Source organism: Dromaius novaehollandiae, chromosome 4 (assembly GCF_036370855.1).
Source record: "Dromaius novaehollandiae isolate bDroNov1 chromosome 4, bDroNov1.hap1, whole genome shotgun sequence".
Taxonomy (NCBI): domain Eukaryota; kingdom Metazoa; phylum Chordata; class Aves; order Casuariiformes; family Dromaiidae; genus Dromaius; species Dromaius novaehollandiae.
In genome coordinates, this window is record NC_088101.1 from 52,410,921 (window position 1) to 52,427,998 (window position 17,078).

Consider the following 17,078-nt stretch of genomic DNA (forward strand, 5'->3'; position numbering starts at 1 on the left):
TCCAGACATCCCTGCCAACCTGAACTATTCTGATATTCTGCAGTCACCATCAATCAATCAGCTCTGAAAGAAGGGGACATGTCTTAAAGTTAAGAAGTTCCTACAAGTTTGTAAAAACAGTGCCTGGGCAGAAAAACAGCTCTCACTCGTTCCTCGCTGAGGAAGAGGCTGCTCTGTAGGCTAACCCGTCAGTTACTAGAGACTAGAAAATTTGTAGGGAGACAAGGTGGGAAGAGACAGGCAGGCTGTGGGAATGCCCTAACCATAAGTAAGACTTCAGTGTTACCCTCCACCCCAGGAAATCCCACCAAACGCAACCCAAATCCCAAGCAAATCAGTCTTCTCCAGTTGGCAGCATCCCTAGAGTGGGGCCGGGGGCCCTTCGCACAGGGCAGTGCAGCCCTGGGATCAGCGCGCTGGCTGCCAAGCTGCTCAGGTGCTGCGCAGGCAAAACCCGTCCATTAGCACCCTCCCTGCCTCTGCTCACAGGGATTTCTTCAGGCTCATCTGCTGACCACATCACAAAAATCACACAAAAAGATTAAATTGATATTACTCACCAAACTGTCATGTTTTTAAAATCACATTGGTGGTTGCATTATGAAAGGCTGGAGAGCTTTTCATGACCCTGCATAGCTCTGCAAGTGTGAACAACAAACGCAGTCAAACATCGTATTTCAGAATAAATGTCCCTAAGAAATCCTCCTTTGCGTTTACATTATTCTGCAGTTGGCCGACTGCTTTTGGTCTGAGCAAGTTACAAGCACATTGCCACCCTCTGAGCCACCAGGAATATTCTCTTTGATGGATCGGTGTTATGGATACGTACAGTAACTCCCGTGCTTGAGTATCACTTGGAAGAGCTTCAAACACAGGAGCCCTGGGAAGAGGAGAATTTACCACGCGTGTAGGCCATTCCCAGCAGTATGCATGTGCCTCCTACTGCGCAGCCTGCGCGTCAGTGCTTTTGCAGTGAGTGAGCAGAGTCGCCTTCCTCACAGAAACGAGGGCTGATCGAGCCAAGTTGTCTGACCACCAGCGGCTGGTACTGACTCCTGCATGTAATGCCCAGAGGTGAGATGTGACCACATAACTTGCTTTAGCTACGTAGAGGCTAATAGATAGTTTAAACTGGAGTTACCATTCTCTATCAACTACGTTTTTCAGATGACTGAAGTTAAGAGCAGCAAATCCTTCTCCTGGCTAGTGACAGTTTACTTTGGAGACAAACATTTATATACCTAGAGAAATATACCTAGGCAGACAGCCCTTCTGGCACCCTGCTCCGGTGATGAGCGGAGCTTGCTGAAGCCAAGAGAGGTCCCAACTCTCACCCATAGTCACGCAGGACACACAGCTCTGTCCTCACTCCTCTCCTCCTGCAGCCACGCTGGGGGCCAGTCCTGCTGGGGTGTCAGCCATATCCTAGCCCCACAAGCTCCCGCTGGGCACCCTAGTGACCCCGGGAGACAAAGAAAGCTGCAACATTTTGCCCTAAAGGACAAGTGATGCAGGGGAGGGGCAGGGAGCTTAAATCACTGTTACAAATGAGGATAGCCCACACCTCTTTTCAATGTATAATCCACAGGATACCATCATCTAATTTGCTTGTAGGACTGCAGAGATGTGCCAACGTTTTACATAGACAATCTTAATGGTGAGGGGAGAGCAGGCCACCACTGAGGTAAACAGAAACCCTGCTTTCAGAAGAGCAGAAATCTAGACTCAGCTCTTTGTTTACCTTAGAAGATGCTTCTAGCCCCCACACTGCTGTATCTCTGGGCTTTCTCTCAACCTTAACTCTAAATCTTAACACTAAATCCAGACTGAGCCAGAAGCAAGAGAGCCCACTCCATCCAGAGACTAAATATTCCTCAGAGGAGAATTCGAATGTCAGCTCTTCATTTACATGATACTTTCCAGCCCCATGGAACTGGGCTTTCTCTTTCTCTTAGTCCTAATGCTAAGCCTAGACTCAGTCCCACTCCAGGCCCTTTTCTCACAATAAACCTTCTCAAGAAGAGAATTTGAGCATCAGCCCTCTGTTTACTTTGGGCCCCGCCTCCCAGCCACAAAACAACTCTGGACTGCTCCAGCTAGCAGCTCTAGCTCTGGACTTTCTCCTCTCCTTAACCCTAACCCAAGGGTGAGCCTTGGATAAGGCACCCCAACTTTTCCTTCCCCACAATAAAAATTCCTTTGAGGGTATTCTTCTTCCAGCCCCGATTTTCCCTTGGCAGATGCTTTCCAGCCACACTCCAGTTGCATCTCCCAAGCCTAACCTTAACTGCAACCCTACCTGAGGGTGAGCTGCAGACCATGAACCCCACTCTGTCCAAAGACTCAATATTCTTCAAAGAAGAACTCTAACATCAGTCCTCAGTTTACTTTTGTAGACAGTAAATATGTTTTTTGCCTTTTCTAGTAATAGACCATAGGCTTTGAATGGACCTGGTGGCACAGGTTCTCTGGACTTATGCCTGGCTTTGTCTTCACTGGAGCTGGGTTTAGCTTTTTTCTGCTGTGATAACCAGAGTTGGCTGGTCAAGTGCAGCTACATATGGAAAAGATCTAGCAATGCTAGAAAGTCCAGTTTTGGTCCCTCCAGTTCAACAGAAAGCTGAACAACTGAAGACAGTCCAGTGGAGGGCCACTGAGATGATCTGAGAGCTGGAGAACTTGACACATGAGGGAAGGTTGAAAGAAAGGGGTTGGTGCAGCCTAGAGAAGAGAAGGCTCAGGAGGGAGCTGATGAGTCTCCCAGTACCTGAACCACGGTTACAGAGAAGATGGCTGCTCTCTTCTCATGGGTGAACAGAGACAGGAACAAGAGGCAACGGGCACAAGTTACTTCAGGGGAAATTCTATCTGGATATAAACAAATAATTCTTCTGCTGTGGAAACAATTAAACATTAGAATAGGTTGCCCAGAGAAGTGGTGGGAGTCTGCCTTGCTGGAAATATTCAAGACTCGGCATGACCTGAGGCCTTGTTTTCAACAAGTTGGACCCAATGAGCTTCAGGGGTCCTTTCCAACCCTGGCTTTTCTGTGATTCTGCAATCCTACGAAGTCACTGCCTAACAAACAATAGCCCCTTATGTGAAAAGGGGCTGGGACAGGCTTTAGAACAACTTTTAAACTTCAGCTGGAAAATCAGAAATCAGAAAACAGACTGCATTAAGAAAGCATAAAAATAACCCCAAGAGAACCTCAGGACCAAGGAAGATGAAATCTGCCATCAACATCAAACCCCTGATAGCAAACGACTCAGGATGCTGGAGACCTACACATACACAAATGCATGCACACACAAATGCACACACACAGTCTTCTTGAGGAAGACTGAACCTTTTGGCCTTCGGACTCATCAGAAGGATGAGCACACAACCAAAGAAAAGGGGAAGAGACTATAAAGTTTATGCCTAACAGCTTTAACTGCTATGAGCTTTTCTTACATCAATTAGATGTGGATTGTCACACTGTTAAAAAACATTAATTAGATTACCAGTAAATTCTTAGCTCCATATATGTTGTGTTCCCTTTTGTCTACAGCAGTATTTTGAGTGCAACACTTCAGCAGCCCCTTTCCAGCCTCACTTCACATATTGCTATGGGCTTTCTCTTCCTCCCAAGCCTAACCAAAAATCTAATCCACAGTGAGCCAAAGGCCAAGGGATCCTGCTCTGCCCAGAGACAAAATACTACTCAGGTAAAATTGTGTATACACATAAATCTGTGTGTTCCCAAGCCACTAAGCAGTGGGTTTGTAACACAAAATTGCAAATTTCAGATGGACTTGTGATAAAATTTGGAGTTGTGATATGATAGCAGGTTAAGGACACAGCAAAATCATAGTGGCCAGAACCCCACCTGTGTGGTTTCACTTTTTAATAGCCAATTAGCATGTCTCCCTTTGATACAGACATTTTTGTGCCTGTTACAGCTTACCAGCCACCATACGTGGCACTTGATATGCAGCTTGCCTATCAGTCTAGTTAGTATTAGAACGATAATCGCATCTGAAGAACACTTTGAGTCCAAGTATTTTGCATACCGCAATCAATCCTTTTAACTACCAACAGCCTGAAAAACTGCAAGATGCTAAGTGGTCTCAACTTCTACCAATGCCAACGCCAAGGGCATGGTCTGCCCACCACCAGCACACAAGCCACTACGCACCCTTATTTGAATACTCAACAGCCTCCCTCAAAGGCCCAGAGGAATCAGAACTTGCCATCGTGTGCTGGATGTTGAAAGCCTTGGGGAATGCTTACTCGAAGCATGTTTACTTGACTTCTGATTCATTCCATTAATAAGGAGTTATTGCTTGAAACTCTGTAAAAAGAGAATCTTACAGACAAGGAAACTGAGAGCAAGCTAAACAAAATATCTACCAGGAATGGGGCAAGCACAGCTGAACCTGCTTTGGGCTGGAGATGGACTAAATGGTTTCTTGAGAACCCTTCCATGAAGTGACTTGCCCAAGAACCGACCACAGAGTAACAGCAGAAGAGGTTCCCTGACTCCTGGGCTGCTGCACTTGAGGCCAAACTTGAATATGTTGCCTTTAAGCTCTAGTTCCTCTTTCCATCTCTGGTGAGCTGCCTCAAGTACTTCCCATTTTGTTAGATGGGTACTGCAGAAATTGTAAAGAAGGCTCATGCTAATTGTTCACTCTGAGAGGTCACTCACGTTCACCTATCAAGCCAGCTGGGGCTTCTGTAGGATTAAAAAAGAGAGACAAACAAGAGGATTATTAAAAATTTAACTATATACCATATTTATTATCAATCCACAGGATAATCTGATTGCTACATGAGCTCATAAAAGCTATTTCACCTTTACAAAATTAAAAAAAAAAAAATGTGCCACAAGGATGTAATAACTGCTGATAACCAAGGACTGAATCTTAAAATTATAAATTTGCTGTAGAAAAGATTAAAAAAAATTATATTCACTTTAGAATTTTACTTTGAATAAAATATTCCCCTGTATAAAAAATAAAAAAGCTTGCTCTGGTTAGAATTAGAGTATTTTTCTTCTTCTTTTTTAAATCTGGGAATTTGCATAATATCTCTGTAATAGTTTTTTTTCTTCCTATTGTACCACGCGGCATTCAAGCATAGCAGATTAGAAACAAACATGAGAAAAGCAGTCTTAAAATGTATGAAATCCACATGGGAAGTTCTACCTTCCTTTCCTTTTCTCTATTCTTTAAAGACACTTTAGCAAGAATAGCCTTGGAAAAGAATACAGGTGGGGAGGGACGTTCAATGTGCCATTAATTAGAGCAAGGTAATAAAAGGCTTTTCGTAAGTGCTTTCTTAATAAGGTGCAGAAGCAGACTGCAACGTTGCTAGTACTGCACTATGTACAATATTCACAATAGGCTTTTTTTATTTAAAAAATATTCCAGCTAGTTCACATTTTCTCTTCCATTCTGAGGCTTTCAGTTCCATCACAGCCTTGACAGCAAGAAGCGCAGCAGTACCACTTCCCTTGTGGTCGGTTGGTCCTCTTATGAAGCACTGGAACCTGCAAGTGGGCCAAAGTTCTTGTTTTTTTCCTACGTAGTAACCTTGGAAGTCCGTCTGGATTCAGGTGTACATACTGATGGCTGGAGTCCTGAGTTAAAAACACTCCGGCACCGGAGTCGGACACAATGTTTTCTATTGCCAAGGCTTCACCTTAGATTTGTCTAATGTGCGTCAAGGGATGAGCCTCTCCTAGATAAACATAAAATACAAAACCAAACAAAACAAAGCTAAAAAACACACTGTCGAAGGCTTAGCAGCTCTTGACTCTCGACTGGGTGATATCTGACGTTTTCTTGATGACGCTAGCCCGTGTCTCGCGGTCTGGTCGGCTGCTGCTAGTGGAGGCTGTGGACACTACTTGTGGCAGAGGGAGGTCTGGGAAGGGGGGCCAGGAGCTGTTGTAAGGCAGTGGGCAGCTTTCTTCTTTGATGGTGACCTGGAGGTCAGGCTTGTTGGCTACAAAAGTAGCCATGCTGGGAAGCATATGAGAAGTGTTCCTCATTCCCAGATTGCTCAGATATTGTTTGCCTTCAATGTTTTTCTTCTGCCAATGAAGTCGTCCCTAAAAAAAAGGGGAAAAAAAGGAAGGAATAAACATTATGTGAGTGAACGTGACTTGCTGAAGTGCTGCAAGGAACAAGATGAAGACAGGAACGTCCACAAACTGCATAGGAGTTACCCTGTCACTACACCCTGAGACTCTAGCTGCTGGCTTTGCATGCCTTTGCTCTCAGCCACTTCTCCCTTTCCGAAATCTTGTGTCTTAACTCTGTTGTCTGTACAGCACTCAAGCGACTCTGCCTACTCTCCTGATCGAAAATGAAAGCCTTATTCTCAGTATGCTGAGGACAAAAATGGACACAGATGCCAGAAGCTCAGAGCTTCAAATGGAAAGGTTTCCTCCATTACCAGAGAGAGCATCCTCCTGCCAGTAGGCAGCCCACAGAGACTTCACACCTTTCAAACAGCACCACCTAAAACTGTCAGCACAAAGTCCAACAGCAGCAGGTAAGGCTGCTGGGAAAACCAGTGTCACCTGATAGTGTGCCCACTGTGACGGGGTGAGGTTTGCCAAGCAAAGACGAGCACCTGCTTCTTTCCCCAGCACACATGCCACAACGGCATGTTCTGTCAGAGGAGGGTCCTCGCTGCACGTGCGGAGCCAGGGGACTCGCTGCCTCAGCCATGACTGGCCAAGCGAGCTAGAAGATTCCCACTCCCCCTCTCTCTTCCTGGCTATACAAACCCTCCTGGGGAGTCTCACTGAGCTTGTTTTTCATCTGCCCATGGAAGCAGGGAAAAATGACAGCCCATACAGCCCTCTGGTACAGGGCAGGGGAAGAAATGCTGCTAAAACTGCACCAGTAGCAGGTAGCAGATGCCAAGTGCTAACCTAGCCTCTGTCCTGCAAAGACCTCTTTTTCTGTCTCTTGCAGAATTTCAGCGATGTGACAGTCATTGAAAAAGCCATTATCAGCAGTTTGCATGCAGGCTCCACCCTAACCAAGACATGACTGACAAACCCAAGAGGGTTAGCACACAACTGTGCAACCCTCAGTACTCCAAGTAGAAGGATTCAGAGGCGTTTTGGGGGAACACAGCAAGATGGGGATTTGCAAGAGGCCTTTTGCAAAAATGCAGCTGAAGCACAGGGAGCCTGAGTGCTGAAGTCCAGTCTTCAGTGAGCTTCCCCCAGCCTCTAAATACTCATGCAGATTGACAGGTCCAGTCCTGATGGCAGCCACAAAGAAAAGGTGGCTGCTGCTTTTGCAAAGGCACAGCTCAAAAAACATTCACAGGGTGAGTGAGTACTTTCTCCATGGATTCCTTTCATTCAGCAATACCCAACTGACTTCTCAGGAAAGCTTTTTGCCTCACATACCTCATTCAAGTTGCATTCTATCATATGTGTAGCCATTTCCTCCAATTGTGTGAGTCCACATGCCATTTAAGGAAAACAAAAGGAGTATGCTTGCAACAAAGACAAAACACTCACTACCCAACAAGGTCAATGCATGAAGAGCACACACATATACACACTTACATGCACATGACAAAGCCAACTGGTTTGCTTCATATTAACAAACTAGCTGGCACTGCTCATAGTTCTGGTTCTCCAGAATATGATATATTTTCTCATGTGAATTAATCTGAGGAAGTCATATAGACATTAATTCCGCTAGACAATCATCCAAACGTTTGTCTCCCTTGAACCTTCCTAGTTTGTTTTTCTTCCCCAGCTATTACTAAAATGCACTGGTAGCCATGTTTGCAAGTGGAGAAGTGGTAAAGAGTAACTCAGGACATTGTTTTTGAGAATTTGCTCAGAAGTGCTAACAATCCAAAAAGCACTTACCTCTGCATTTTCTTCATCGCTTGGAACGCTGTCGGTCGTTTCACTTTCTGTCAAACAAAATAGAAGTAAAAATGAAACTCATGTTATTCTATCTGCAAAACCCACCTAAACTTCAAACAAGTACAATCAAACAGAGTCAAGCCAAATAATCAGAAAACAACAGAAAAGCACGGACCCTCTGCCACAGTCATCTAAAGGCTAGGCAACACAGCTTCAGTGAACAATTAGGCTGAGTTCACCTGGTTAGCACAGTCAGTATGGATACACCCTGGAAAACACAGCAGTGGAGGCGGGAGAAGTGGATCTATATTACAGCTTATATTTCTGGGCAGAAGAAAGATCTCTCTCCTGGGCAGAGTCCCACAAGCAGGGAATGCCCTCTCTCCCTTACCCTCTCTTGGCAGCTTGAGGCCTGGCTAAAGGTAAAGTCCTTTCCAAATCCGTATTTTTATCTCCCTGCAAAGCAAGAAACAACTCCACCCCAGAGGAGATAAGTGTGTTTTTGTTTCATAAACTGTTATCTCAGCCTGCTGTCTCAAAGGCTTGTTGTCACTTCTTGCACTTTATCACTGTTGTTATACCTTGCTCATTTTGTTTTCCATCACCCTTGCCCAGCGCCCCAGCATATTTCTCAACCCTCCACCCCACTCAAGCACATAGGGATGCTGTTATCTCCTGAGTACCATGGCCCCATCACCCACCTCCGTGCACACTGCTCAACATCTCTGCCAGAGCACACCACACACACGCGCGTGCATGCACACACACTCACACTCCTCTTTTCCTCAAGTAAGGCCCCATCCACAGCTAGCGCTCACTGTTCCCAGCAGCCTCCCAGCAACACCTCCCACCCCACACTCCTGCCCAACACACCTCATTCCCACCTTCACAGACTCACAGAATGGTTGAGGTTGGCAAGGATCTCTGGAGATCATCTAGTCCAACCCCCCTGCCCAAACAGGGTCACCAGAGCAGGCTGCCCAGGACCGTGCCCAGACAGTTTTTAAGTATCTCCAAGGATGGAGACTCCACCTTCAGCCTCTCTGGGCAACCTGTTCTAATGCTTAGTCACCCTCACAGTAAAAGAGTTTTTTCTTATATTCAGATGGAATTTCCTGTGTTTCAGTTTGTGCCTACTGCCTCTTTTCCCGTCACTGGGCACTACTGAGAAGAGTCCAGCTCCATCTTCTTTACACCCTCCTTTCAGATATTTATACACACTGATAAAACCCCTCCTGAACCTTGTCTTCTCCAGGTTAAACACTCCCAGCTCTCTCTGCCTCTCCTCGTATGAGGGACTCTCTGGCCCTTTAATCATCTTCATGGCCCTTTGCTGACCTCACTGCAGTATGTTCATGTCTCTGTTGTAATGGGGAACCAAGCAGTGGACCCAGGACTCCAGGTGTGGCCACACCAGGGTGGAGTAGAGAGGAAGGATCACCTCCCTCGACCTGCTGGCAACGCTCTTCCTAATGTAGCCCAGGATGTCATTGGCTTTCTTTCCTGTGAGGGCACATTGCTGGCTCATGGTCGACTTGTCCACTAGCTCAACTGCTAAAGACTTGCTTCTGAACCTAGCACCTCCACTATTCAGAGTCTCAGTTATAGCACGCAGTAAGCAGAGAAGCTGCCTGAAACATTAAATCTAATTGTGAAGCCCTATAAAGTTAACACTCTGCAGTACTTCTCATTCACCGGCCTAGATAAAGAGAGATGTGACAAGGTGATAAAGATGGCTAAATAAGCCAAACTATGGGGAGGGAGGGAGAAGGCAGAAAGTAATCTGCAGGAAAGGAGAAATGGCCCTGGAGATAGAATCAATAGAAGGAATCCACAGAGAGACAAGAAGCAGATATTTCTTGACATGAAGAAACATGTGGCAACAAAAAAGGGTGATGTAGATGAAAAGGAATCCATCCTTGATGTTTATACATAACAAAATGCTGAGCAAGAGATAGCACTATAGTTAGCAAAGACAGGGAAGCTGGCCACTCGGGTATGGAAAGTTAGAGAGGTTATTTGAATCACTGTCAAACGCAAGATGAAGCTAACACGAACAGCCTTGGCACTAAAAAAATTGGATTTCATACACATCAGTGGAAATATGAGGAAATTCATAAGGGCCACTCTCATCATTTGCCTAAGCAATCTCAGAAAGGAACAAGAGGCGTTTTTGAAATAAAACAGATTTATGTAGGACAGCTGATACCTCAGGCTACTTTTCTGTTGTTTCAGAAGAGCTAAACGAACTGTTCCTGCACAGTTGTTATGGTCAAACTCTTTCCTCCCATTCAGCAATAGCACCTGACAGAGTAAGCAATTCTACCCAGCAAATACATGAGCACAGAGGCAGGGCTCCTGCGGCTCTCCTATTGGATTTGCGTGGAGCAAAATAAAGCCAGAAACGGTCACAAGTGTGTTACAAATTTCAAGCTTCTATCAAATTGTGCAGACCCCTATCCTCACTCCTGCCCCAAAAGTCAAACGCATGCTTTAAAAAAGAAGTTCATAGATCAATTCATGTGGGAAGGGATCTCTGGAGGTCTCTAGTACAACCTCCTGCGTGAAGCAGGGCCAGCTGTGAGATCATACCAGGTTGTTCAGGGCCTTATCTAGGCTGGGTCTTGCAAACCTCTGAGAATGGAGACAGCACAAACTCTCTGGGCAACTTGTTCCACTGCCTGACTGTCCTCGTGGCGAAAAAAGTTTTTTCTTCCATTCTGTTGGACCTTCTCTCTTGTTTCAGTTTACATCTGTTGTTTCTCACACTCACCGTGCACCACTGTGAAGAGCCTAATTGTCTTCTTGATAACCTCCCTGTAGGTTTGGGCAGGCTGCTGTTAGGTTCTCCCAAAGCCATCTCTCCTCCAAGCGGAACAAGTCCCAGGTCCCTCAGCCTTTTCTCATAGGACGAGTGTTCCAGCCCCACCACCATGGTGGCCCTCTCCTGAACTTGCTCCAGTTTGTTGATGTCTTTCTTGTACTGGGGGGCCCAAATCTGGATGCAGTATTCCAGATGTGGTCTAACAACTGTTGGGTAGAGGGGGATAATAGCTTCCCTCCATCTGCTGGTCATGCTCCTGCTAATACTAGTAATGCTAATGTTGGCATTTGCTGCCAGAGTGCACTACTGGCTTGCATCCAGCTCACTGCCCATCAGGACCCCCAGAACTTTTTCTGCAGAGCTGCTCCCCAGCCAGCCAGCCCCAGCCTGTATTGCTGCATGGGGCTCTCCTTTCCCATTTGCTTTTTGCACTTCTCCCTGATGAATTTCATAAAGTTCCTGCTGGCCCATTCCTGCAGGCTTCCCAGGTCCCTCTGGAATCAACTGGTGCCTCCAATTTGGTGTCAACCGCAAACTTCATAAGCATGCACTCCACCACCTCCTCTGGTCATTAATAAAGATATTAAACAAGACACGTCCCAGGATAGACCCTCTGTGGTACTCCACTTCTTACTGGCCTCCAGCTAGAGTTACCAGGATCCTCAAGAACTGTCTTGAAATGCATTCAAAGGCATGTCAGTGGCATAAAATCATGTCTGTTCTATCTTAATATTGGGTTAGCAGCTCCTGACATAAGTTAAGCCAGCTGAAGGCCAACAAAATAGTAAGACAACATGAAGGGAGAACAGAAGTACTTCAGTCACATTTCATTTCCCTTATGCAAGTTTGTTGCATTGACTGCAGTGGAGAGAGCACAGGACTTGTGCATGTCAGGGAGTTTCTCCTGTCACCAGATCATCCCCCCTTATTGTTACAGCCCAAGCAACAACTACTCTGACTCCCAGACCTAGGTACTGACTTTTGTTTGCATTCCAAAAACTCAGATCCTTTAGTCGAGCTTAACACACCATTGTTGTGTTGACATATACAGGAAAAGTTCTGCAAGAAGCATTTGGAAAAAGAACAAATGTTTCAAAGGCCCCATCTCCCACCGCTAATAAATTAAAGCATCCCCCACCCCATCCCCCACTCCGCCTTACTCTGCAAACCCTTCTAAATGCTCTGGCCATTACAGACTAAACACATTGGGAAGCATGATCATATATCAACACGTGTCAGACTAACACTGGAGGCAATTCAAAAGAACATCACACTATTCACCCTGGCCCAAAGATAAAAATTCTTACATACATATTTTATAAAAATGTGTCTGGAAGTAATTTGAACCTAATGATTCAAAGGCAAAACCATGTGTAAAATAATAAATCTCACAAGGAACAATTTAATATTCAAGTTTGCCTAAAAAGATGACATTTCTGTTTCTATCCCAGTCTCCTGAGGCTTGCAAGTTAGCAACATGTTGATAAAAGGAAGGACAGGTTGGATCTGAAGCTTTTTCTACTTTCAAATGTGGTTTTGCCTTGCTTCCTACAGAAATAAGGCTTATATGATTGCAGGGGCTCTATATGGTGTACCCACGTGTACATTTGTGTCTGTTCTCCCCTAAGAACTTCTGAACACATTGTCAGACTTGGACAAGGGACAAATAAGTGCCAAAAACTCTAACTTCCTACCAGTTCAATGAAAACAAGGGAGTAGATAAAGAAGAGAACCCATTAGTGCCCTGACTTGGGGAAAGACTTGTTATCTCACCTCTTTTCAGATATCAGAGAATCCAGATGGGAGACAGACGTTAGAAGCCAGACTTCCACAGCTCTGCTGTTCACAGGACCACTTGTTATCAGTCACTACACGGCTGTTCTAGTCTGCAGACTATTTGTAATACACAGGCCCACCCTTCCAGGGCCCTCAGCTCCACATTTGCACTATGTATCATTAGTGCAGCCCTTAGTACTCTGCACTCACGGTGCTAGGCACCAAGGAAACACATAGCAGAGATGATCTTTCATCTTTAATAATTCAGGGTGAAAGGGGGACCCAACATATTTGCAGCATATCATTTGTACCATCAAAAATGCCCCTCTAATAAAAGATGCAAAGACCTCTCTGCATTATATCTAAAAAAGGCTTCTTTTCCATTAGTCACGGGCTAAAAACTGCAGCATATGTTTCCATCTTCAGATCGTGTACTGCTGAATCGTTTCCCAGAGTAAAATGGAGAAAGATGACTATAAGTTTTCAAGTTTCATTAGAAATAAGAAAGGCAGCAGAATAGACATTTCTGAATCTTTGCCAGCCACCCTGGAATATCCCCCTTTTCCCCAGTGGTGACCTCTGCCTCCTGCCTTGGCACTCCCTATCAAGCCAAGTGTCTTTCAAACATTTCCCCAAAAGCATGTAAAGAAAAATCAGGATGCTTACCTGCATAGGACGAGACAGGGGAGATCTGTAGGGGGTAGAGCTGGCTCATGCTGAGGGGTTGTTCATCACTTTCTGTTGTCACCTCTACCACCTGGCAAACATCAGGAGGATTGGCAACTATCACCTGTTCCTCGCTGTTGCCATCAAGGTGCGGCTGTCCTACAACTTGGGATTAGAGAAAAAACATGCATTACTCATAATACCTTGACCCTGCTGAACCTCTGATTGATTATCCTTGGGGACTGGTTGGTATTTGAATAACCTGGAGCCTTTAATTCAATCTCAGCACTTTCTTCCATGGCCATCTGCTTTCAGTGGGACTTCTAAAGGAAATCTGTGTGATTTATTTAGTTTCCAACACCTTCAAAGAAATTTCCTTTCCACTTGTGACCACTGGAAATGCCTAACTCTCCCCTGGCTCTCCTGGGAAACGTGTCCTTTGACATGACACACCAGCTGTCCAGATGCTTTCACAGGGAAGCCTGCAGCCACACTCCTCCTTCACCCAGAAACGGGGTTTCACCAGGACTTACAGACCTTGGCAAGCCAAGGTCCAGGCTGACCAGAACATCACTTGCTGGGACCAGTGAGGCTTTGAACTAGTATAAAAGTGGCTGCAAATTTCCCCTCCAAATCTCAGAGAGCATCACCACCCAGCAAGCTGCCAACATCCCATGGACTCTGGGTGCTCTGAGGTGAATTAGGCACCATAAGAGCAAATGGGTCAGAATTGGCATGCAAACAACTGGCCACATAATACACGGTGGAACTCTGATTTATGTACGACATGAATCTGCCAAGAATTTACCTCCAATTACATGCTTGTTGTTACAAATCCTTGCAGTGCCAGTGATGGCACGTAGTAAAGTATGGTCGCACCTGTAGTCTGCAATACTCATGGTCTGTGACTGAAAGCTACAGTCTGGTTAGTTATTAACAGAGGATTTTCCTATTACCCCAGGCACATAATGTTTAAGACCAAATTAACATTATTTATTTCAATGAAGTGAAGGAAGCATGGGTGCTTTGCACGTGTTCCAAAACACTTTCCAGACATTAACTATGCTACATAACACCTTTCTGAAACAGTGGAATAACCTGAGGTACCAGCAGGTTAACAGACAAAGCAAAATTACATTGAAAGCCAGAATCCCAGATCTCTACAGCTGCTTGAGACAATTTCCTCTGTGTTATATAGCTCCATTTTTTACCCAAGTCATATGAATACATGACAACTGTATCAAACCAGTGCCGAGCTGAAAGCCACTAGCTAAACAGGAACAGCACACAGGTACGGTGTCATCTCACAGGATGACTAACCAGAATACACAGCTATCCGAGAGAAAAGAAGAGCTATAGATATTCTTTCACTGGAACATAAAACACCAAGAGGAACAATCTTCATACAGGCAAATTCCTACCGATTTCAACCAGAGTTTGGAAAGATTCTGTGCTACAAAAACTGGTGCAGATGCATTTTCATGTTGTGAACTGTTGTTAGTCTTAAAAGCACTATACAATGATGAATGCAGCGGCCTATTTTAAGTTTTATGTAGGATCTATTCTGCTAGACTCTTCAGGCACCAACAGTTCATCCCACTTGGTAATATGATTCTGGAAATGGCCAATATTGGATGTTTCAAAGGACAGCATAGTTAATTCACGAAGCTATGCAATACTGAGTCATTAGAAATTCAGACAGAATATTCTTTCTGGACCCATGATGTAGAAAAATGCAGGCAATGAAACACAGCAGCTCTTGACATTCTTCTATTAAGTGACCTAATTATTTTGATTATTAATAGAAAGATTTAAGGAAAAGCAAAAGGTAAAATCTTTTCCTGGACGAACTAAGATATGCATACATGAATACACATGCATATATACACAAACTATTCCTGCCTTGTTATCTTTAGACTAGGCTAGAACAAAACTTCTTGAAAGAGAAAAGTAGTAGGTTTTTCTCCCAGGGAAAAGCTGCATTTCATTTTGTTTTGTGAAGTGCAGAGTAACTACTGGAAACTCCCCCAAACCTCGATGTGTATTTCATGAGGCAATTCCAACAAATAGAAAATTACATAGATACTTGACAGGTTTTTTTAAGAAGCCTAATCACTACAATTACTACCATTTTGCTCTAGACGTTTCATCTCCACTGTAACCAACTCTTTCTTGGTTCTGAAGCAATCTGCTTTTTATTGAGTGGGGAACAAAACATTGCCTCCCACCCCTCTGCAACACAGTCACTGTACGAGCAGGCTATCTTTTTATCTTTCTACTCAATATCTGAAGAATTCCTTCCCACCCCAAGAGATAGCTTCAGTGCAGCAACAAATACTGCTCACTTGGGCAAAATGCAACTGCTTTTCCTTAAGCTGTACTATGTCAGAAAATGTTGCAGATGCTGTTTCTGTTCTTCCTCCCTCCAGCTGACTTTCCTCATTTCTGCAGAGTTAATCTATTTTGCCTTTTTTCCCCCTATTTACATTAAAAACCTGCTCAGAGTGCTAAATAAGGATTTCTCTCTTCAGTTTGGATAAGCACCGCACTTCATAAGCCAGTAATTACACAGCAGAGGATCACAGTTACATACCCAAACCTTGTCGTTCTGCTCCTGAAAGTAGATTTGGAGCCTACTGGCAGGGCAAAGGGAGAAGAAGCTAGCCAGAGATTTCCCCTGTGAGTCCAAGGGAAAATGAAAGCCTGTAACACACAAATTCAGTTCTGCTCCTCTGAACAGGTTGCTTGGTTTTCACAGTACACCTTTGATGGGTCCTGTCCTGTAAATTACTGAGATCTTCTAAGGTATAACATGCATTCATCTCATAATAAAATTAAACAGGAGTTCAGGATATGCTGTACTGCAGAAAACCAAGCTGTCTGCAGCAAAATGACTCTCAACTGAGGTTAGTGGATGTTGGATAACATCAGATACATTCTAGATACTGTTTTAATTGATCCTTGCTTGACTTTAAGGCAGTAAAACAAAGCATTGGGGAATGAAGCTTCTTCCCTGGGGCTGTGTATCAGCCTTGGGCTATTTCAGATTTATTGATGAGTTAGTCAAGAAATATACTTCACTATTCCTTCAAGTCATAAAACCCTCTTCAATAGTAGGAGCAAAACCCATGTCCTAGTATTCTTAGAAAAGCAAGGGCTGGCTAAATAAACTGCCATAAAGAGAGGAAAAGTACTCATAAATGCCTCAACCATAAAAAAACATAAAAATACTTGAGGGGAATGACTTTACACAAAGCCCTGTGACCTAAGAAATGGATATCAAAAATAGTCACTGCACATAGTATCTGCCATCTCTGCAAACACAAGATTAACATATTTTTCAAACACTTTCTCTGTACGCAGACAAGTGGAATTCTAGAGAAAGTGCTATATGGGTTACATTTCTAGGAGCCCTCATTGCAATGACAACCTTAGCCAAAAAAAAAGCTGTCAAAAAACAGCCCAATTATTCCACCAAGAACCAATTATTTACACTGAGATGACAGCTAATTCCTAGTGTGTACAAGTTTCTAAATACAGTCTTCACTGATCTCTGCTGTTAGCTCTGTGATGTTAAGAGCTAACTCTGCTACTGAGGTACCAGTAAAAAGAACCAAGTTCCTCCATTTCATACATACATTTAAAGTCACAAATAAAATGGCACCCTATACATACCCCTTCTTGGAACTAATGGGAAACAGGGATCCAGCTCCAGCATAACTCCCACATGACATTAGCTAAAATCCCCTCCTAGCTAAGGAGCACTCCGTGGAGCGAGTTAATGCCAGGAAAGGCCACCTGAATGGAAAGGCTGGCAAGGCCTTGGCTCTCGGGAGACGCGCCTTGCCACAGCAGCACCGCTCACCACCTCTGCGAGGCCGTGGGGCTGGCCTGCAAGCAGCACCTCGTATGGGCTGG

General features: G+C 44.5%; 1 protein-coding gene across 4 annotated transcripts in view; it reads right to left on the reverse strand.

Annotated features, from left to right (window-relative positions):
- Positions 1-4,754: 4,754 nt before the first annotated feature.
- Positions 4,755-17,078, reverse strand: part of IRF2 (interferon regulatory factor 2) — a 46,188-nt gene continuing 33,864 nt past the window's right edge. For all 4 annotated transcript variants that reach the window (XM_026105233.2, XM_064511026.1, XM_026105234.2 and 1 more), the window contains 3 exons: positions 13,161-13,325; positions 7,895-7,941; positions 4,755-6,100 (listed from right to left, as the gene is read on the reverse strand). In XM_026105233.2, the coding sequence (XP_025961018.1) occupies positions 5,789-6,100; positions 7,895-7,941; positions 13,161-13,325 (524 nt within the window). In that variant the 3' untranslated portion in view covers positions 4,755-5,788. The remainder of the gene's footprint in view (positions 6,101-7,894; positions 7,942-13,160; positions 13,326-17,078) is intronic.